We start from the raw sequence: 23,901 nt of genomic DNA on the forward strand, positions 1-23,901 counted from the left end.
TTTCAACCTTTTGAAAAATTATTTTCCTTCTTAAATTTGGCTGTATATGCCTTTTTTCACTGGACAGGTATCCTGATAGGATATATTTTTTCCTGGAGTCCAATACATTGTTTTAAATAATTGCGAAAATTCTCATTGACTAATTATTAAAATATTTTCTTTCCTAATCTTTTCTTTAACTAATGAACTTAGTGTCCTTTCCCATTCATCTTAATTCTGAAGTTCTCAATTAATTATGAATTATTAATTAATAATTTGATTTAAGATTAAGGAAGATGAGGTATAAGGTGCAACATGCCTTTTTGACACCGGTGTGTTTTAATAATTTATCTCACTTGCTAATTCACTATACAGAGTGTGATTCTCTGTTTTCTTTCTTCTGGGTCACGCATGTGGTGAATGTAATTTCTCATGACATAATCATTTTAGTTAACCAGTATAGCCACAAAGCATTTTAACCAAGTTGTAATTTTTTCCTGTAAACTTTTATAAAGTAGAGCCTATGGCAGATATACTTTTTTGAAGTGGAGATTTCTCTTAAAAAATGAGACTGCTGACACATTGCTCAAATTGAAATGGGTGTAAAAGAGATACATAGGATATTCAATGATAAGTGAATATGTCCAAGCGTTCTGATCATTTTCTTCATCAGCTTTACTGAATACTAGTGAAAAAGATTTGAATGACTGTGATCGAGAGTGGAGAGGGTAGCGGGTAAAGGGATGGCAGTGGCCTAAATGGTTGGGTGATAAACCCGGCTAGATAGTCTGGGGTTAAATTACGGAGGCCTGGAATGCCAGATAAAGGACTTTGAACTTTCTTCTCTATGTCCTCTACATTAAAAATATCTTCAGGTTCTGAGAATGAACTCCTAAAATTCAGGATCGATTGGCTTCATAATACCCAGGGTTAAATCTTCAGAATTCCATCTAAAAACAAAATCTGTATTTCAGAAATAAACTTTAAGATTGTTTGATGATCAAAGAGATTTTCATCAGGCAATACTGACACGATGAGAAGAAACTAGAGATATTTTGGAGATCTTGGCACAACTTCAAAGAGTGATAGAACAGAATGTGGATAACTCTTCCAAGTTTTGGAAGGCAACAGTCATGACTGAGAGTTACATACATTGAAACGAGAGACTTCCTTGAAAACATTTTACAAATCTTTTCCTATTATAGAATTCTAAACTATGGAGAAATCCATATATGCCCCAAACTCAACACAGCACTCATTTCCCTCCCCAAATGATTCCCCAGGGTTTCTCTAACACTGTAAAAGATTCCTGAGGCATTTGCAGTAAGCTTCTCAATAAGCTGCCCAAAGCCCTTCTAAGTGCTGTTTCTGTATATTCTGAAACGAATCGCTTTCATCCCTAGCTCACATATTTGTTTCTGTTTTGCAGAACGGAAACAGTGAAGCAACTTAGAGATTTGGGGACATACAGCCCAGATGACCTATAGTTCGCCTGATGTCGTTTCGCAAGATTTTGGTACCCAAAGCAGCAGAACCGGGATTTAGCATCCTTCTTCTCATCATACATTTCTTAAAGCAAGCGTTCTGCACTTTCAAACATCATCTTTTCTCTATCCAACACCTCCTCCCAGCCCGCCCCCTGGTTCCTTCCCACTCTCTACCTCGCCCCCCCTGCCCCGCCGCCCGCCCCCAGCCTGCGCATGCGTCCTAAGAACCCCTTACACTCGCGGCACAGGCTGACAGTATTGTCGGGGGCTATTCTCTCTCCCAGGAACATGGCGGCGAGTCAGGGAGGAGGTGGTAACAGTGGGGGCGGCGGTTGTGGTGGAGGTGGAAGTAGCGGTGGCGGTGGCATGGCCGGAGGGGGAGGTGGCGGGGCTGGAGGGGGAGGCGGCGGCGGCGGCGGCGGCGGCGGGACCCTGGTGGTCCCCATCCCGGTACCGACTCTTTTCGGTCAGCCGTTTCCCAGCGGGCCGCCGTGGAACCCGGGTAGCCTGCAGCCTCAGCACACCGTGAGGAGCCTGGACCGGGCCCTGGAGGAGGCGGGCAACTCCGGTATCCTGAGCCTCAGTGGTCGGAAACTCCGAGACTTCCCGGGCAGCGGCTACGACCTGACGGACACCACCCAAGCAGGTGACAGGACGGGGGGAGGGGAAGCTGGCTGTGAAGGAGGAGGTGCGGGAAGTGGGTGGCTGCGTGGCTGCGTTGTTGGACTCTGCAGGTCTGGGCGGGTGCGCGGGGGCTGCCAGACTAACAAAGTCGGGGCAGCCAGTTCTCCTGAACGTGAGGGGCAAAGCAAGCAATCGGGAAGGGGCGGAATGCTGCCTCAAGGATGTATGGAAACTGGTGGGATGTTAGGGGTGAAAGAGCATCATTGTTAAAGCGAGTTTCTCCAGTTTGGGTGGGAGGGAGGCATTGACACCTTCCTTAATGCACTTCTTTCAACTCTCCTCGATCTTCCCATCTTTCCCGGAAAACCAAACCCAACCAAACTAAACCAAACACAAAAATCATAATCTCTACATATTCCTTAAAGGCATACGTGCCTGAAAGAATGGCATATCCTTTTTCAGAGTACAGCAGCAGGATTGCCATGGCTTTTTTGTGTGGTTTAATCATCCAAGGATATTCTTGACTTCTTTCATGTCACGTATGCCTTTAAAGACTGAGATTTTTCATTTACCTGGTGTTGAGAAGGTAGTGGTGGTTAAATTAGTATTTGCTGCAGTGGCAAATTAAATCATCAATCACTTGCATGTCTGCTTACTAGAAGAAAGCTAATCCTTGCTTTGAGTTATCTTAGAGTCTTAATTTTTATAGTAGAAAGCCAATAATTTTAAGGGCATTTCTGAGAAAAAATTAACTCCATTCCTTAGGGAGTTGTGGATTAAAGGTTTATCATTTTGGATGAGAAATTGGCTATTGTAATGGTCTTCATATACTCTCTGGTAGTCTTTGTTGTGGCTGGCATTTTTTGTTAGGAACACACTCTCTTATAAACCAGTGCTGGATTATTTTAGATATGTCTTGATTTGATGAAAGTTGTTTTTTTTTTTTTTTTTTTTTGCTTTTTGTAATCTTTAAATTTGTTATTTATTTCTGTTTTCATCTGCTTTGCTGAAATAAATCCTGGCCAAAATTATTTTAATAGATGTCGTGATTTTGAAACAATATAGTAAGTAAATTCACCCATAATGAGGAGTAGAAAATACCTCTTATTTTCAAAACAAGACAATTTCAGTTGTATTCAGTTTTTAGATCTTAAATCAAGGTATTTGTGTTGGAACAAGGTGGGGAGAGGAGGAAAACCTAAAATTGAAGCTTTCCACCCCGTGATTCTTTTAGGAATTATCCTAAGAACTATGAATGTGTAATCAACCACTGATTTTAGATTTTGTAAAGCATGTTTGCGTTTTTACTCCTTCACTCAGAACAGATTTCCTAAATAATGTGTTCACATATTCATGACTGTTAGGGAGATATTATGCAACTTGGTATGTTCTTCAAAGGCTTCAAGTAAAACAGTTTCAGACTGCATCATTATAGTGATGTTTTTCTTTTCTTTTTCTTCTTTTTGTTTTTGCTTACTGTTCTTTATAACCTATAAAGGATTCTTCCACCTGCAGGACAAAGTTTAAGCATCCTAGCTTGGCATTCAGGGCTTTCATTGTTAGGCTCCCCTTTATTGTTGCAACCTTGTCCCTCAAAATGCTCCCGCATAGAATCCTCTCTTCCAACTAGGTCCACTCTCTGTCTTTCAAATATATTTTGTGCATTTCTGCCTCATCTTTGTACAAGATCATCTGTATGGCTGGGATTTCCCTCTTTTCTCCATTTATTTAATTTTATTGAAGCCCCAGCTCTTCCAAGAAGTTGTCTGCAACTCCCTTAGTCCACAGGAATCTCCTGTTTCTTTGAATTCCCATGGTACTTATTGTCTTTACCACTTACTTGGCAGTGCTGGCTTTATTTTCTTTTTATGTTTCTGTCTTGCTATCCCTGAGAAGAAATAGAGCCTCTTAAAAGGCAGGGCATACACCATATACTTGTTCAGTCTTCTCATTATATATTCCCTTTATTGTATTTGATAATATTTCTCATAAATATGAATATCATCTGATGCAGTTACAGCCTTTGGCTTTTAAACCTTCAGTTGGTTTTCTGAGGCAAGCTTCAACACAAAGCAGAACCATATCTGTTCATGGTAAACATTCATTCATCATAAGTTTCATTTTACTTTTTCTCTTCAGTTGAATGAGCATTTCTTGTGGGAACATTTCAAAAATCAGAGTAAACCAGATCTTGTGCTGCTCTTTTTTTTTCCATTTAAATTAGATATCTTTGGGTGACTCATTTGCCATTTGTTTTTGACAAAATTTAGCCATGAAATTTTTAGGGGCAGTATTTTTTAATGTAAAGAGACCACTATTCATTATGTGTAAATGAAAGCAGGTACATTGGAACTGAAGAAAAATAGAGTATGTTTGAGATTATACATACATATGTACATACACACACACATACATACAGGAGCACACATACAGTATATTCTCTATTTGATGAAAATGATCTGATTGGTGATTTTGTTATACTTAAAATGACTCTTAGTGGAATAATGTTTCAGAACCAAACTGATTAGTTAGATAAGCATTCCTTATTGCATTGGGAAGAGACAAGAGGAAGGGAAAATAGCTAAGAAGCGGTTAATGTTAATCTAGGTGAGAGGTTGTGAGAATCTGGTGAAACAATATTGAATAAGGAGAAATTAATACATTTCAAAATAAGTGGGGAAAGGTTTTTTTACGTTAAGATGAAATAGACACCTGGTTCTCCACCCTGGCTGCACATTACAATTACAAAGGAGATTTTTTTTTGTTTGTTTTTTGTTTTAACCCTGCCTGGATCCTACCCCAGACCAATTAAATCAGAATCTTAGGGGCCAAGGAACTTAAGGAAAACAAATCTTTCCAGGTAATTCTAATATGTACTCAGGACTGTGAAACCCTAAAATTGTTTATTTTTGAAGCACTGAAGAAATATTTGTTCTTTGAGTGAGTAAGAACATTGATAAAAGTTTAGATATTAACCTTAAAGCCACTTGTCAAGAGGGTCAAAACCAAAACTAGGAACTAAGTACTCAAAAATTGTTTCAGATTGTTTGATAAATTTACATGAAGAAAATGATGCCCCCCAAACATGTAGCAGCAGAATCTTTTCTCTGCTAACAGGCTTCCTATAAGGGAAAATGTATTTTAGGCAGCTGTTTGCAGAGTTTATTTTTGGTGTCTTTTTACCTCTCTCTGCATTTCTAGTGTCTGTTCTTCACTTGCCCCCTCCCTTTGTCCCCATCACACTTTTCTTCAAACCTCACTCCCCTTACTTTATTGGGATAGAGCTCAGGTAAATGATTATGGCAGCCTGTCTAGGAGATTAACATTTAAAAGGGGGAGTTTGCTAATTTACTTGAATCTCCAATTGGTGATTGGAGATTAATGACCTTTTTGAGTAGATCTCCCTTCCAGATACTCCTTGATTAGAATTTTCACACACATAAGGACAAAAAACAGCGATCAGAAAGTTGGTAACCCATTTCAGTAAAGTAGCTGACTCTTGCTGTAATGTCTTCTCCGACATGGTTGGTAGGTCGATTTGACAAGATGAAGGGAAATTGCATAGAGCTTTTTGGTCCATCTGGATACTATGATAATTTGTTGACTTGAAAGTGATTTTAATGGTTACCCAAACAAATCCTGAAACCTTGCATAGTTGACTCTGTCACCAGTGCTACAAATAAGTGGATATGTTTCAGCCTATTTGCAGCTGCTCCCTCTGCTTCTTTATACCTGTTTATGTACATGAGCAGTAGGTCTGTGAAACAGATTTAGGAATTCTTACATCAGATTGTGTCATGTCCTGGATAATCACGTGTTTTCCTGTAAACCAGGAGTCAACTCTAGTATTTCCTACGTGGCTGGTTCACCTTTTCAACTGTAGGGCATGGTGCATTGTATCAGGTTGTAAAATGGAGCCAGATAAACACAGCATTTCATTTTGTGAGGTGAAGGTCCTCGCAGTGCATTTAGTGGAATGAGCTCATGATTGTGATTTTGTGGCCTTATTCAGATATCTGCTTTGCTTTATTTAATAAATGTCTTCCTGAAAAATCAAATGTGAAGCACATTTTTGACAGTTGATTCATATTTTAATTGCTATAGGTTGAATCTGAATTACTGAACCTTGTTCTGATTTATTGAGTGATAAGTTCTACAGCATAAATAGTTATCCCTTAATTTCTTTCATTTAAAATAAAATGTTATCTTTAATTGAAGGGTATATTCCTCATTAAGATAATACCATTTATACAGCTCTTTATACATTTCTAAGTACTTTGATATATATTATCCTATTGTATCCTAATAATAACCCTGTGAGCTTGGCAGAGTACATAGTAATTGCTTGTTGTGGTTGAGAGAGGTTAAGTGATTCGTCCAAAGTTAAATGGTGAGTCTGGCAGAGTGTGTGGGTCAGAGCCTAGGTTTTTCAACTCCAGTGCTATCCTAATGTTATTTCCATTGTAACACATTCTCTCTTTATAAAAATGCAGTTATTAAACACCGTGCCAATAAATAGGTTATTTATTCTGAAAATCCAATGCTTATTTAACTTCATAGGTTATATACCTTTCGTTTGTGGTATGGTGTGTTTTGTTTTGTGTGTTTTTGCATAGCTATCATGCCTCTCTTTCTCATGGTTTTAGAATAGATTCATTCAGCATTTATTGAACTCCAACTTTGGAAACATGATTATGGCTAATAGAAAGAGACATGGTTTTTGTACTTAAAGGGTTTATACAATAGTCAAATGTGTACAGTAATATAACCATTAGAAAAGAATTTCATTATAATATATAACAGTATTCAAAATAATATACTTCAATATGCTGTACACATAAGAGATATGGAACTGTGGCATAAGGCTTAATTTTAGAGGGGATTAATTTAGTTTGAGAAAGCTTCCTGAAAAGTTAGGTTAGGTATTTGTTGCATGACAGGTATAAGAACAGAAGTGGTTGATCGGGATGTTTTAAAATTGGGGTTAGTGGAATACTTTTGCTTAAGGTTTAAATTTGATATTTCAATTTAGATTATTTGTGATATAAATTCTGAAGCATTTATTTGGCATGAAGGTAGACAAGATCCAGAACCTCATTGAGAACATAAGTAATGCTAGGGACACTTACTACAAATAAAGATAATTGAAGGCTTACAAAATTGATTTGCTGGGAGGTGCCATTTGTTTAAGTTCCTAGGCAACAGTGAAACTTTGCAAAAGAGGCGTATTGTTCTCCCAGCTCAGCCTAGCAGCCCACTCTGTGACATGCCTTAACTGCATGATACCCACCTCCCCATTCTGCAGAGGATAGTTATCGTCATGACCTAGAAAGGGAAATCTTTTAGTTTTCTTTTTTTCTCTACACTTTGAGTGTATTTGGGTGCTTCTTAAAACATTGTAATACTCTTATAATCAGTTATCTGGAAAGTTTCAGAAAGGGTTGTCTGCTTCTCGTTTATAGAAAAAAATACCTTACACGCCAGGGAACCATTTAATGTAATTAAAGAAAGCTGTATAAGCCAGTTTAATAACAATGTAAGTTTATGTTTACTCTCACTTTCAACTAGTGCACTCAATCTGCTGCAGGTCAAACTGTAATGTTTACTCTTTACATTTCTCTTGTTTCATGTAAATCAGTAGCATTCCATTAACAGAATACCTGTCAATGGACTGTAATGGATAATTCAACAGTGGATATTTTCTAATATATTTTTATATCAAATTTTTTGAGGAAAAGTTCTTTCCAAATAGGAAAGTAAGTTCTTTCCTTTTCAGAAACACTTGATTCTGTGTAGTCTTTTATAATTTGTGACAGAGAATGTTGTCACTTTATCTTTAAATTAATTGTCTCAGTAGAATATTAGAGATTCAAGGTGACAAGAGACAGGTGTAAGAAACTATGACATAAACTTTTCTTTGAACCATATGGAGATGAACCGATTCTAGAACATTTGTGAATTTGGATTTCACTCAGAAATGGCTTTTTGTTAATGATTATGTTCCTAAGAGACTCTAGGGTATAGAGTCTAGGGTTTTTCACTTCTTAAAAAAATAATTGCAATATGTAAATCCTTAGTATTTTGAGCTACTTGGTTGGGCATGTCTATGTCAATGGGAAATAATTACATTTAAAGTATTTGTGAATTAGAAATAGTAAATTAAACATAGATGACTGTGTCCTTAAACTACCTAGTGAGTATATAAGAATGGATTTGTCATATCCATATTTTGTAAAGGTTGTAAAGTTGCTACTTTCAGTGAGTTAATGATTTCATAATGGTTTAAAATAAGAACTCATATACCTATTATTTCCTAGATCAGTAGTTCTCATTGCGGGGAAGGGTAGGGTTAGAGAAGTTGCCTCCAGAGGATATTCGACAGTATCTGGAGACTTATTTTTATTTTTATTTTTTTAAGAGACAAGGCCTTGCTATGTTGCCCTGGCTATGTTGCCTGGGCTGGAATATAGTGGCTGTTCACAGGTTCTAACTCCAGGGCTCAAGTGATCCTCCTGTCTCAGCCTGCTGAGTAGCTTGAACTATAGTCCTACAGCACCACAGCTGGCTGAAGACATTTTTGATTATCACAATTTGGGGGTTGCTGCTGACATCTGGTGGGTAGAGGCAAGGGATGCTGCCAAGCATCCTACAATGAAAAGGACAGCCCTATACAACAAAGACTTAACTTTTCTAAAATGTCTATGGTGCCAAAGTTGAGAAACCCTGAGTTAGGGTAAGATAAATGGAAAGTGCCACATAGGTTCAAAGAGGGAGAGATGACATTTGATTGGGTTGTTGCAACAGCAGAGTGGGGCTTTATAAAGAAGTTGGAGGATCGGCCTTTAAAGAGGAGGCATCAGATTTTATAGTTAATTTTAGAGGGAGGAAACTACATGAATGCTGATATCTCAGAGTCTCCTCAAACTCAGTATGTCAAATAATGAACTCTCATTATTCACCCTAGGCCCCCTTGTCACCTAGATCTAAAACCTGGGAAGTATTCTCCACTCTTCCCTTTCCCTCACCCTCTATATCTAGTGAGGGACTAAGGCCTGTTGGTCATAACTCTTTGAATAGCTTTCAAATCAGTTTCCTTCCTTTCTATTCTCAGTGTCATTGTTCAGATTCTCTATTCCTCACCTTTAACTGGACCTGTCAGTAGTTTCCTAAATGATCTCTCTGCCTCAAGTTTTCTTCAACTTCAATTAGTTAGCCCTTCACACTGTAGCTAAACCATTCTTTCTAATATGCAAATCTGATTGCAACATGTTACTAAAACAATGTTACTAAAACACCTTCAAGCCAGTAGCCAGTTTTCAAACCATACGTTTCAAAATCTTATTTCCTTATTCCTTGTTTTGAACATTAAAAAAGGTAATACAGGCCGGGCGCGGTGGCTCAAGCCTGTAATCCCAGCACTTTGGGAGGCCGAGACGGGCGGATCACGAGGTCAGGAGATCGAGACCATCCTGGCTAACATGGTGAAACCCCGTCTCTACTAAAAATACAAGAAAAATTAGCCGGGCGAGGTGGCGGGCGCCTGTAGTCCCAGCGACTCGGGAGGCTGAGGCAAGAGAATGGCGGGAACCCGGGGGGGCGGAGTTTGCAGTGAGCCGAGATCGCGCCACTGCACTCCAGCCTGGGGCACAGAGCAAGACTCCGTCTCAAAAAAAAAAAAAAAAAAAAAAAAAAAAAAAAGGTAATACATACACTATGCTTTAACTGTGGTAATTTTTATATTTTATTAGTTAAAATTAAATTGCTAAGATTCATCCAAATTGTTATGTAAAACTGTGGTTCATTCTTTTGAATGGCTGTGTTATCTTGCATCATATGAGTATACCACCTTTATTCACTTTCTCACTGATACCCATTTTCATTCACCCCCTCTTTTTCTCTTGGGAATAGCACTACTGTCAACAATATTATACATGTCTCTTGTACTTGTGCAAGGATTTCTCTTATGTATATACTTGAAAATGGAATTGCTGGGTTGTATGGTATGTCAGTGTTTAAACCGGTTTATAATTTCTGTTTCCATTGACATGTATAGGAGATCCTGTGAATCTGTTTGCCCTCCAAAACAGTATTGTCAAATTTAAAAATTTTGGCCAAGTGTGTTTAAAATGGTATTTCGATGAAGTCTTTCTTGATTTACATTCCCCTGATCACCAATGATGTTAACCTTTCTTCACATGTCTGTTGGTCATATGTCTTTCCTGTACCGTGAAATAACTTTTCATTTATTTTGCCCATTTTCTGTTGGTTGGTTGTCCTTTTTTTTTTAAAAAAAAGAGAGAATTCTATGAGTTTAAAAAAATGCTCCTTATACTAATCATTTGTTTTGTATATTTTGAATATCTTCTTGTTTATAACTTGCCTTTTTACTTTTTGAGGGGTGTTTTGATGGACAAATTTGTAAATTTTAATACAGCCAAATGTATCAGTCTTGAATTTTATAGTCAATTATTTTTGTGTCCTATTTAAGAACATGTAAAATATATTCATCTACATTTTTTACTAAGAGTTTTAGTTTTGTTTTTGGTATTAAAGTTCTTAATTCATATGGAATCGATTTTTGTGTATAGCGTGAGGTGGAGTTCCATGTTCCTGTTTTTATATATGGGTTATCTTTTTTCAGATCCATCCTTACCTATGTTGGGGCTCAGAAAACAATATCCCCAAATGAAGGCCTCAGCAGCAGCCTCAGAAGCAGAAGTTTTGCACTGACCTTGTCCTGCCCTCCTGTCTCTCGGTCCCATTCTTCTCCAAGGCTAACCATAGAAACTAGAATCCCTCTTGCCCAAGGAGGATCATAGAAGCCAGAACCCCTTTTCCTGAAAGCCAGCCATAAGACCTAAAAATAGTACTCGAATTTCCCCTCTGCCTTTCTGTGTAAAAACTGGCCACAAAGAAATGATCGGACTTAACTTGTTTGTCTGTAGGTCTTAAGACCCCCATTCCAGAGAGGGCCCTGCCCACAGCCAGAGAAAGAAATACAGGCTCAGAGAGGCCTAGAATAATCTATTTAATAGGTAGACAGGCCTTGCTAGGTTTCCCCACTCAGTCTGTCAGCTTTAGATCATATTATTTTTGTCCAATCATATTTCTGCACAGCTGGGCTGTCCATACTTTGTTGAACCTAAGTGTAAAATAGGCAATTCCTCTTTTGGGTCTTAATTCTGAGGGCTCCCATATATATACTTTAAATAAACGTATATGCCTTTTCCTCATTTCAGTGATTTTTCAGTGAAATTGTGAAACTTTAGGGGACCAAGGGCCTTGACTTCTATTCTATATCTACTTCTTTTCTCTTTTCTTTTCTTTTCTTTCTTTCTTTCTTTTTTTTTTTTTTTTTTTTCAGGGTCTCGCTGTATTGCCAAGGCTGGAGTACAGTGGCACAATCATGGCTCACTGCAGCCTCAACTTCCCAGGCTCAAGTGATCCTCCCACCTCAGCCCTCCTGAGTAGCTGGGACCACAGGGGTGTGCTACCATACACAGCTAATTTTTGTATTTTTTTGTAGAGACAAGGTTTCACCATGTTGCCCAGGCTGGTCTTGAACTTCTGGGCTCAAGCGACCCACCTGCCTCGGCCTCCCAAAGTGCTGGGGTTACAGGGGTGAGCCACTGCACCTGGCCTACTTCTTTTCTTTTTAACACTTTATTGAGAGTTCACAGACCAAAAGTGGACACATTTAAAGTATATTGTTTATTGGTTGTTAGCTGTGCAGCCATCACTATAATTTAGTTTTGGAATATTTTCATCTCCCTTGAAAGAAATCCTGTACAAATAAATCCCTTCCCATTCTCCCTGCCTCCTCCCCAACCAATCAAACCCTACACAACCATTCATCTATTTTCTGTCTCTATAGACTTACCCCAACTGTACATTTGATGTAAATGACTTCATTCAGGATGTGACCTTTTGTGATTGGCTTCTTTAATTTACTATGTTTTCAAAGTTCATTTATGTTGTAGCATGTATCAGTATTTCATTCGTTTTCTTTCTGAATAATATTCCATTGTGCATTTTGGTTATCCATTCATCAGTTGATGGATAATTGGATTGTTTACACTTTTTGCATATTATAAATAATGCTGCTATGAACAGTGATATACATGTTTCTTGTGTAGCCATATGTCTTCATTTCTCTTGGTTATATACATAGGAGTGAGATTGCTGGGTCGTATGGCGATTCTGTGTTTAACATTTTGAAGAAATGTCAGATTGTTTTCCAAAGTGGCCACACCATTTTACATTTCCATCAACAGTATGTGAGAATTCCAATTTCTTTGCATTCTCAACAACACTTGTTTTTATCTTTTTGTTTATAGCCATCCTAGTGGATGTGAGGCAGTATTTCTTTCCTTTTTTTTTTGAGACAGAGTTTTGCTCTTGTCGCCCAGGCTGGAGTGCAAGGATGCAATCTCGGCTCACTGCACCTCTGCCTCCCGGACTCAAGTGATTCTCCTGCCTCAGCCTCCTGAGTAACTATGATTACAGGCGTGCGCCACCATGCCTGGCTAATTTTTGTATTTTTTTTTTCAGTAGAGATGGAGTTTCATCATGTTGGCCAGGCTGGTCTTGAACTCCTGATCTCAGGTGATCCACCCACCTCAGCCTCCCAGAGTGTTGGGATTACAGGCGTGAGCCACTGTGCACAGCCTGAGGCAGGATTTCATTGTGGATTTGATTTGACTTTTCCTGATGACTAATGATGTTGAATATCTTTTCATGTGCTTATTGACTATTTGTATATTTTCATAAGCAAAATGACTATTCAGACCCTTTGTCCATTTACTAATCGGGTTGTCTTCATGTCTTCATTACTGAGTTGTAAGAGGTTTTTTTTTTTCTTTCTTTTTTTTAAATTTCTGTATTCAAGTCTCTTAACAGATGTATCATTTGCAAATATTTCTTTCCTATTCTGTTCGTTCATCTACTTTGAAACACAAAATTAAAACATACTGATATCACTCATTTTATCTATTTTCTTATGTTGCTTGTGCTTTTTGTGTCATGTCTAAGGAAGCATTGCCTAACCCAGGGTCAGAATGATTTATCCTTATGTATTTTGAGTTTATAGTTTTAGCTCTTTCATTTTTTTACATTTAGCTTCACTGCTTATTTAAGTTGATTTTTCTGTGTCATGTAAGATCAGGGTCCAACTTCATTCTTTTACATGTGGATATCTAGTTGTCCTAGCACCATTTTTTGAATAGATCATTTTTTTCTTCATCTAATTGTCTTGTCACCCTTGTTTAAAATCAGTTGACCATAAATGTCAAGATTTATTTCTGGGCTCTCAATTGTATTTCATTGATCTATATTTCTGTTCTTAACCCAATACCACACTGTATTGATTATTGTAGCTGTGTAGTAAATTTGGTAATTGGGAAGTGTGAGTTTTCCAACATTTTTTTTTCAAGATTTTTGGGGCTCTTCTGGGGTCCTTGCAGGAATTTCAGGATAAGCTACACAATTTCTTTGGAAAATGCAGAATGCAAGTTGAGATTTTGAAAAGGATTGTGTTGAATCATCAATTTGGGGGAATTTTGCCATCTTATCAATATTAAGTTGTCCAATCCATGAATAGAGGATGTCTTTTCATTTATTTATATCTTCTTTAATTTCTTTTAACATTATTTTGTAGTTTCCTATTTTGTAGTTTTTGATGCTGTTGTAGTTGGAATTTTAAAAATTTAGTTTTTGGATTGTTCATTGCTAGTGTGTAGAAAATACAACTGATTTTTATAAGTGATCATTTATCCTTCAACCTTGCTGAACTTGTTTGTTCTAGTAGTCTTTTAAATGGATTCATTAGGATTTTCTATGTCATGTCATCTGCAAATAGAGATAGTTTTACTTCCTTTCAAATCTGGAGCCTTTTATTTCTGTATCTTGCCTAATTGTCCCTGTTAGAACTTCTAGTTTCAATAATGTTAAGCAGATGCTGTGAAAGTGGACATTCTTCTTTTGTTCTTGAATTTAGGGGGAATATATTCAGGGGGAATATATTCAGTCTTTCACCATTCAATATAATGTTAGCTATGTTTTTTTTTTTTTTTTTTTTTTTTTTTTTTGTAAATGGTCTTTATCAGGTGGAAGAAATTCCCTTTCATACCTGGCTTTTCAAATGCTTTTATCATGAAAGGGTGTTGGATTTTGTCAAAGGCTTTTTCTGTTCTATTGAGTTAATCATATGGTTTTTGTCCTTTGTTGTGTTAACATGGTATATAATATTGTTTGGTTTTTTAATATAAGATGAACCCAGTTTGCATTCCTGACCTACCTGCACTTCAGTTTAGTCTCATACTGCCTCGGACCTCTATATTCCAGCCTATCAAACTATAATATGTGCTGCTTATTGAAAGTATCATGCTGTTCCATGCCTCAGGGTTTTTAAATATTTTTTTTCTGTTAATATCCTTCTACTTTCTACCTGGTAAACTCCTATTGATTCTTTGTATCCCAGATCATGCCTTTGTCTTTTCCCTTACCCCTCATCTTCTACATACAGTGATTACTCTATACCTCTATTATAGCTGCTGTGATTTTGTATTGCAGTGAATGTATTTCCTTCACCCTAGTATGCACCATCAATTTAATAACTTTTCTGACAAATAAACACCGCCTCAGTAAATGCATACATAGATTTCAAAAACGTTAGCATTAGAAGAAAATATGCATTGTTGAATTAAAGAAATATGGGTTATTTGTTTGCACTTCCCTTTTTATTGGTTTTAGAGTTATTTGAGTATAGTGACTTTGTCGCCACTCCAATAGCTAGTAATACAGTGTGTGGTACATAGTAGTTGTTCAGCATATTTTGTTCAATTAAGCCTGCTTCTTGCCATGGGTGCCTTTTTGACCCCCTGCACAATTTGTCCCTTTGCTTTTCCTCTGTGTTTTCCGCTTCTTCATAAATATATACCCTGTTCTTCAGGGTATGTATCTGAACCTCTCATTGTTTTCCTGATTTTTGTTTTTATTGTTTTGTTATTTTTAAAAATGAAAAATTAGAGAAAAGACATACGTTGTTATTGCTTCATAAGCAGAGATATGAGTGATATGAGTATTAAGCTTTAACAGTTTGGAAATTTGCTGCAGTTTTTATATATTCTTATACTATGCCACTAGATATGTTTTTATTTTAGAGTAGCTGACTGTTTAAAAATATTTAGGTTAGCTATTCATTAAAATTGATTTAAAAGTACTGTTTATGATGTTAAATAAGTTTGACATTGAAAATACTAAATTACAAAATGTTTTGAGGATTAATATGTTCTTTTAACAAATTTTATTTTGAAAATCATGTTTGTAGATGAAGTCCAGAAAAATTGAGAGATAAATGGACATTTCATGATTAGGTTTAGGAGTTTTCTCAGTAGTATAGCTCTGAATTATTTAAAATTGTGTTTTAGCATGTCTTGGTCTTACTTTGTCCTCTTACTGTCTGCTCTCCACCATTTGCCATGTGCAAAGTTAAGATCCTGGAATCCGCTACCTTTCAGTTACGAAGTTTATCATCCTTAGTAGGATCAGAGCTTAAAGGCACTCACAGCAGCTCTCCATAGTCACTGCTTCTTCTCTTGCAAAAAGCCTCATGAATGACTAAACTTTCTCACATTTATCAATATAATATTGTTGCCTTAAGATTCTTTCCATTGTAGTCCACTGTATACTCTTCTTCTATGTTGTTCTTTCGGAAAGTTTTCCTTATGCCACTGTTCCACTGAAGAAAAATATATGGATGCACCATAACTTATTTAACCATTCCTCTATCATTAGGTGTTTAAGTTACTGTTTAATATTAATAAACAACCAGGTGCATTTGTGCTCCTGACTTTACATTGCTTTCTCCCCAGAGAAATTTAAACTTCTTTAGGACAGATAATGCATTCTCTGTATAAATTCTCAACAGTGTTTGGTTCGATGCTATGACTCTCTGCGATAGTTTATAATAGATGCTTCTCAAATTTTTAAACTTTAAATTATGGGAAAGAGTGTGATAATTTTATATACTGACTTCTTATACTATTTGTGTGTAGGAGAATGGCTCTGCCATGGCACCTTGGTGGTCTTGCATTTTCCCACATAGGCCACATAAGCATGGTTCAACCACAATCTGTCTCAAGTCTTGGGGGAATACTCTGTGATCCTCCTTGGTACATGGTAAGATAGACTTGTGAGGAGCTGTCACAAGACCATTTATTATCCACCTCTCTATCTTACAGGAGGCTGCCTCAAGGCAGCTTATTTTTTCCCATTTTCATTTTGGTGAGGCATGGGACTTTCCTTCAGGCACAGTTGTGACTATAAAATGACATAGCTGCAGTCTAGAATTGACCCTCAACAACAGAGCAACCCACTGTGTGTGTTGTCTTTCATTTAGTCCCTCCAGTTTGGGTTTCTCCTGTAGGACTAGGGACATGGGGAGCTGATACCATGCTGATATGCCTTCTCTGTCTGTGTTAGTAATAAACCATCTGAATCCATTTGGTCTTTCTGGCAGCTGCCACCGTGCTGATGTGTAGGGGCTGCTTGACCACTTAATGTAAACAAATGGGATGTTTTTGGACCAGTTTGTGGAATTTGTCATTACTTTTTAATTGGTCAATTTATTCTAAATTGCTTTTAATTTCAGGATTCAGTGGTTTGTGCTTTGCTATCAGATAACTCAAGTAAGGATGGTCCTTGCTCTCTAAATACAGTATTATTTTAGGGGGTACAGTATGTAGCTATAAAATTAGTCTTAATCTGAATAAATCAAAGATAAAGCAATTAGCTTTGTTTAGTACAGTGGCTTGCACTTGTTTTTTTTTTTTCTCCCTCTCTTCTGAAGGACTACTTTTGTTTTGCAATCCGAAGGCTGCTGAAGTTGTCCTGGAGAGTCAGTTTGATGCAGACCTTTCTCGTATTATATTAGACTTTCCTTTCTCATGCAGTAGAAAGGTACTAACATATCTTAACATGCAAATAAAATGTATATTGTATACACAGATCTACTTGATTTTCTGTGGCTGGTTGACCTTGACTTAGGCAGAAAGATCAAAGTCAAACTGTTACCAGTGGAGGGTGTCCAGGTTCTTGGTGTTTTGAACAAAGAATTGGACAAAATGCACAAAGCAAGGAAAGAATGAAGCAGCAAAAGCTGAGATTTATCGAAAAGGAAAATACACTTTACAGGGTGGGAGCAGGTTGAGCAGCCTCTCACAGACCCAATACAGAATCTTCTTGGGTCCAAATACCCTGCTAGAGGATTCCCATTGGCCACTTTGTGTTCACCTCATATAAATGAAGTGATGGCCCCAATCAATCTGATTGGTTGTGGAAAGCGACCAAACAGAGCCTAAAGTGAAGTTACAAAGCTGCACTGCTGTGTTAATGAAGACTTGGCCTGCAGTCAGTCTGATTGGTTGCGAAAAACAATCAATCAGAAGCTGAAGTGAAGTTACAAAGTTACACTCCTATGCAAAAGTCTGATTGGTTACAAAAAGCAACCAATCAGAGATACTTTCTATTTCCCATCTGCCATGCAGAAATAGTGGGGGTTTGCAAAGGGCCTAGTCTCTGGTTCTTTTGTTACTTAGGTGTGGAAAGTTAGGGTTTTCCTTTCAGTTTAGTTCCAGGAAGTCAGCGTGAAATGGCCCTGCCTCCAGATCCTATTCTCCTGCCTCAAAACTAATTGAACATCATCAATTCTGATGTACTAGAGATGGTCAAGATACATGTTTTGCCATTGGTTACTTCATTAATCAGACTAATCATAACAATTCAGATATTAGGGTTTTTTTTTAACTTTAAAAAACAAGTTACATGAAAGCATGATTTTGTTTAATTAATTACTTTATTTATTTACTTTTTATTTTTTGAGACAAGGGTTCCCTCTGTTGCCCAGGCTGGAGTGCAGTGGTCCAATCTTGGCTCACTGCAACCCCATAAAAAACTGAGCAAAGGATATGAACAGACACTTCTCAAAAGAAGACATTTATGCAGCCAACAAACATAAGAAAAAAAGTTCATCATCACAGGTCATTAGAGAAATGCAAATCAAAACCACAATGAGATACCATCTCATGCCAGTTAGAATGATGATCATTAAAAAGTCACGAAACAACAGATGCTGGAGAGGATGTGGAGAAATAGGAACGCTTTTACACTGTTGGTGGGAGTGTAAATTAGTTCAACCATTGTGGAAGACAGTGTGGCAATTCCTCAAGGATCTAGAACCAGAAATACCATTTGACCCAGCAATCCCATTACTGGTTATATAACCAAAGCATTATGAATCATTCTACTATAAAGACACATGCACACGTATCTTTATTCCAGCACCGTTCACAATAGCAAAGACTTGGAATCAGTCCAAATGTCCATCAGTGATAGACTGGATAAAGAAAATGTGGCACATATATACTATGGAATAGTATATAGCCATAAAAAAGGATGAGTTCATGTCCTTTGCAGGGATATGGATGAAGCTGGAAACCATCATGCTCATCAAACTAACACAGGAACAGAAAACCAAACACCACATATTCTCACTCATAAGTGGGAGTTGAACAATGAGAACACATGGACACAGGGAGGGGAACATCACACACAGGCCTGTTGGGTCGGAGGCCAGGGGAGGGATAGCATTAGGAGAAATACCTAATGTAGATGATGGGTTGATGGGTGCAGCAAACCACCATGGCACGTGTATGCCTATGTAACAAACCTGCACATTCTGCGCATGTATCCCAGAACTTAAAGTATAATAAAAAATATTTTTAGAAGTTTGGGGGTACAAGTGTAGTTTTGTTACATGGATATATTACATAGTGACGAAGTCTGGACTATTAGTGTAACTATCACTGGAATAGTGTACATTGTACCCATTAGGTAATTTCTCACCCCTCAACCCCCTCCTACCCCCCTAAGTTTCTGAGTCTCCAGTGTCTCTTATTCCACTGTCTATGTCCATGTGCACACATTATTTAACTACCACTTATAAGTGAGAACATGTGGTATTTGACTTTCTGTTTATGAGTTATTTCACAGATAATGCCTCTAGTTCCATCCATGTTGCTGCAGAAGACATGATTTTGGCTTGGTACAGTGGCTCATGCCTACAACCCCAACACTCTGGGAGGCTGAGTCAAGAGGATCACTTGAGCTCTGGAGTTTAGGACCAGCCTGGGCAACATAGCAAGACCTTGTCTCTACTAAAAATAAAAAAATTAGTTGGGTGTGGTACCACACACCTGTAATCCCAGCCTTTGGGAGGCTGAGACAGGAGGATTGCTTATGCCCAGAAGATGGAGACTACAGTGGTCTATGATCATGCCGCTGCACTCCAGCCTGGGTGACAGAGTGAGACCCTGTCTCAAAAAAAAGATATGATTTTATTATTTTTTTATGGCTGAGTAATATTCCATGGTGTGTGTGTGCATGTGTGTGTATACACATATATGTACGTATACATATATATGCCACTTTTTTTTTTTTTTTGAGGCGGAGTCTCGATCTGTCACTCAGGCTGGAGTGCAGTGACACGATCTTGGCTCACTGCAACCTCCGCCTCCCGGGGTCAAGCAACTCTCCTGCTTCAGCCTCCTGAGTAGCTGGAATTACAGGTGCCTGCCACCATGCCCAGCTAATTTTTGTACTTTTTTTAGTAAAGACGGGGTTTCACCATTTTGGCCAGGCCATTTTTTAACCAAGTCTTCCATTGATGGACACTTAGCTTGATTCTTTATCTTTGCTATTGTGAATAGTGCTGCGATAAACATATAAGTGCAGGTATCTTTTTAATATAATGATTTCTTTTCTTTCTTTTTTTTTTTTCAATTTGAGAGCAGGTACTGTTTATTAACTGACCAGCTTAGAAAAATAATCATGGTAGACATCTTAGCTCATTCTTCTAATTAGCCTGTTGATCTGGTCCTCCCTGTTGCCAGCATCTCCACCTTCTACAAAATGGGTTATCTTTTTCTTCATTCTGCCTCATGGAGAAGATAATTTGAAGAGTCAGAGGAAGTTATTTGCTTCTTTGAAGCATTTTTCAACAGTATAGATCTCATGAATCAGATCCTTCATGCAGATGATGCCATATTTACTAAGAGATTGAGCAATCAAAGCGTTGTCTGTCAAAGCAGTTCGCTTCTTAGTGAATTTGCCATAACCACACTTGTAGATGAGTTCATTTACTGACTTCAAATTTGGGTACCCCCTATGCAATATATGGCTCTACAATCTTCAGCATGTTAATTGAAGCCTTGTTGAGCTTCACAGAGGTTCCATTGAAGATTTGATGAAGGTGAAGAAGCTGCAACACCTTTCGGACCTTTGGGCTCACACCGTTGATACCTCTGATCCTGATGACAAATGCCAATTTGGGTTCTGCAGGTACATAGAAGTTTCCAGCTTTTCTTGCCATCCTTGCCATTCGAAATTCAGTTCTGTACATCTGCCTATACTCATTGTGACAGTGCTTCACTTTTTCATAGATAACTTTCCTCCTTGCCTTTCGAAGCATGTTTTGGTCAAACTTCTTTCTCAGGCACTTGATCTTCAGCTCTGCAAAATTCCTTTACTTTTTCTTAAGGGTTTCTGGCACACCAGGAACCTTCTTCATCTTCTCTTCTACACCCTCCATGGTTCCAGTCAGAAAAAGAGGATGATTTCTTTTCTTTTAGGTAGATACTTAGTAGTGGGATTGCTAGATGGAATGGTAGTTCTATTTTTAGTTCTTTGAGAAATCGTCATACTGTTTTCCTCAGGGGTTATACTAATTTACATTCCCACTAACAATATATAAGTGTTCCCTTTTCTCCATATCCTCATCAACTGTTATTTTTTGACTTTTTAGTAATTGCCATTCTGACTGGTGTAGGGTGGTACATTGGCTGTCTCAAAATTTTGTCTGTTTTAATTTGTACTTCTCTGATGGTTAGTGATGTTGAGTATTTTTTCATTTCATATTTTTCATTTTTTCATATGCTTTTTGGCCATTTGTATGTATATAACAAAAATGGTGCTTGCTTATTGTAGCAAATTTGGAAAATAGAAGCATAGGGAAGAAAATACAAATTGCTTCTCATTCCAGCAACCTTAAATAAACATTAATGTTTTGGTATATTTCCTTTATATTCCCAACACTCATCCTCTTGCACATACCTGTAGGTCTTTATAAATTTATGTAGGATCTTTAAAGAAAACTATTGCTGCATTTGGTGTATATAGTTTTACATTTTAAATGTTCCAGTTATTATACTGTGAGCATATTTCCATACTAAGAAATCTAGTCTATAATATGATTTTTAAAGGCTACAGGATATTCCATGTTAAGGATGTAAAAATTGTTTAGCCTTTATCTTATTGTTGGACATTTAAGTTGTTTCTAATTTTTTACTATTTTAAATAATCCTGAAATATGCATATTTTTTACATATCGCTATTAGGTTTCAATCAAAAATTGCTATTAATTGAATTATTGGATCAATGATTATGAACAGTTTTAGGGACCTTGATTCACTTTGCCAAATTGCACTCCAGAAAAGTTACCTCATTTTGTATTCCCACCAATGATGTATGGAAGTGCCTAATTCAAAATAGCCTTGCCAACACCAAGTAATATCTTTAAAAACCTTTACATTTGATTAATGAATTATGTTTTTTTTTTTTTTTTGAGATGAAGTCTTGCTCTGTCACCCATGTCACCCAGGCTAGAGTTCAGTGGCACGATCTTGGCTCACTGCAACCTCTGCCTCCTGGGTTCAAGCGATTCTCCTGCCTTAGCCTCCTGGGTAGCTGGGACTACAGGCGCACGCCACCTCACTTGGCTAATTTTTTATTTTTATTTTTTGTATTTTTAGTAGAGACGGAGTTTCATCATATTGGCTAGGCTGGTCTTGAACTCCTGACCTCAAGTGATCCTCCGGCATTGACCACCCAAAGTGCTGAGAATACAGACGTGAGCCACCACACCTGAACAAATTATGTTATCATAATTTTTACATTTATTTTGATTACAGTGAGGTTGAAGATATTTTCATATACATCCTGGTCATTGATAGTTTTCGTTTTTCAAACTGTTTATGTCCTTGGCCTAGGTTTTATCTATGAGTTGTTGGTATCTTTTTGCTTTTTGATAGACTGAAGTTTTTCCTTCTTTTTATGTAACTTAACCTAGAAATCTTTCATGTGTGAATTCTTTCTTTATATTAACACTTTGAAACTCCTTCCCCATTCTAATATTAGGTGACTAGTCACTATAATGTTTTTCTTAAAGCTTGATTTTCATGTTTATCTTTTTCTTTCATCTGGATTTTATTTTAGTAAAAGTTATGTGATAAAGCAATAGTATTTGTCTTGAAAATATAGTTATTCAATAGCTATTTAATAAGTAATGCTACGTTGATTTGAAATGACAAACATAATAAATTTTATAATGGTCGAAGTATAGTACCATTCTTAAATATCACTTTGATGTTTGAATGCTGTTACAGTAATTCATTAGTCATTATTTCTTGGTGAAACTGAAAAACTTACTAGAATTTCCTACAGGTAACTCTGCATAGAGCTGCCCCCCACTTCTTTTAAATAAGGTCTTGTCTTTCCACGTGGCTTAATTGTTGCAAGACTCACAGTTCTTTCTTTACTGAGCATGCACGTATCTGCCCTCTGGTTAACAGCTGTGGTTTCCCCTTGCAATATCTGTTTTTGTTTGCACCTTTCCTTCTCAAAGTGCCTGTGCTCAAAATAAGCCTTCCATTATTGGTTGCTTCAGGTCAGTGAGATCTGCTTGTTATTGTTTATCATAATTGTTAACTTTGAAGCATTTTTTCCCAATGTCTACAAGTTATTTTTTCTCTCTGCTGCACTTGCGGTTAAAATTTTAATTCATCATGGAGTAGCTTACAAATTCTGTAATCCATACATCTTACTCGTTCAACAAGGTCTCAGTGTTATAGACTGTTCATTATTTTGTCCTGCACAACACCCTTCTAGGGAATACTGAATCAAGAAATCACCTGTCTTTGCAAAGGGCATCTGTTGAAGCAGATGCCAGAGCCATGGGGTTGTCATTTCCCATCAGGCTCCATCCAATATCAGTCTCTAATATTTCAAAGACACTTTCCATCCTTGCATCGATAGACAGCTGTGGTGCCTTCTGTTTTCTTGCTGCTTTTGTTTCTAGCCTTAACAGTTCTTTTAGAAAGAAAAATAGATGAGGAATTGCTAATATTTAAGAACATATTAATCAGATTTTATATACTGTAACTGCTCAACTTTGAGTAATAATATTAATAGTTACCAAAGAATAGAGAAAATTTAATTATTTCTTTTTTATGTTAGGAAATAAGTATCTGAGTTGGTTGATTTTATGTACTCTCCTGGAGAAATATTTCTGCTATATATTTTTTATGTTACAAGAAATGAATATAATGGTCTAATTTCCATCATTTTGTTTTCTATCTTTATGAACATTACCTATCATTATGTACAAATCGACAATTTTCCCTTCATTTCTATTGATTATTTCTTCTAGGGATTTTAGGTTGTTGCAGAATATTTAGTCATTACCAATAGCTCTGAAATAGTGAGGAATTAAGTGATTTTGGCACTATTTAATAGGTAGTAGTGGATTCAGAAATGCAGTTCAGATCCAGTCTAGTGTTCGTCTCCCCTCTTTTTTAGTCAGTGAGACTTCTGTGAACTTTGAGACATACCCCAAGGATGATGCTGTATTGGTCTAGCCACAAGAGCTTTATATTATAGAAACTACAATTTTAGTAGAACTAAATGGAGGTTTTTCTTT

General features: G+C 37.2%; 1 protein-coding gene and 1 pseudogene across 1 annotated transcript in view; one reads left to right on the plus strand and one right to left on the minus strand.

Annotated features, from left to right (window-relative positions):
* Positions 1-1,699: 1,699 nt before the first annotated feature.
* The window catches only part of LRCH2 (leucine rich repeats and calponin homology domain containing 2), a 128,578-nt gene continuing 106,376 nt past the window's right edge, over positions 1,700-23,901 (plus strand). Inside the window, exon 1 of the mRNA XM_007992634.3 lies at positions 1,700-2,112. Coding sequence (XP_007990825.3) covers positions 1,755-2,112 — 358 coding nt within the window. The 5' untranslated portion in view covers positions 1,700-1,754. The remainder of the gene's footprint in view (positions 2,113-23,901) is intronic.
* LOC119620935 (large ribosomal subunit protein uL30 pseudogene) lies at positions 19,988-20,736 on the minus strand (annotated as a pseudogene).

This window comes from Chlorocebus sabaeus, chromosome X (assembly GCF_047675955.1).
Source record: "Chlorocebus sabaeus isolate Y175 chromosome X, mChlSab1.0.hap1, whole genome shotgun sequence".
NCBI classification, from domain to species: Eukaryota; Metazoa; Chordata; class Mammalia; order Primates; family Cercopithecidae; genus Chlorocebus; species Chlorocebus sabaeus.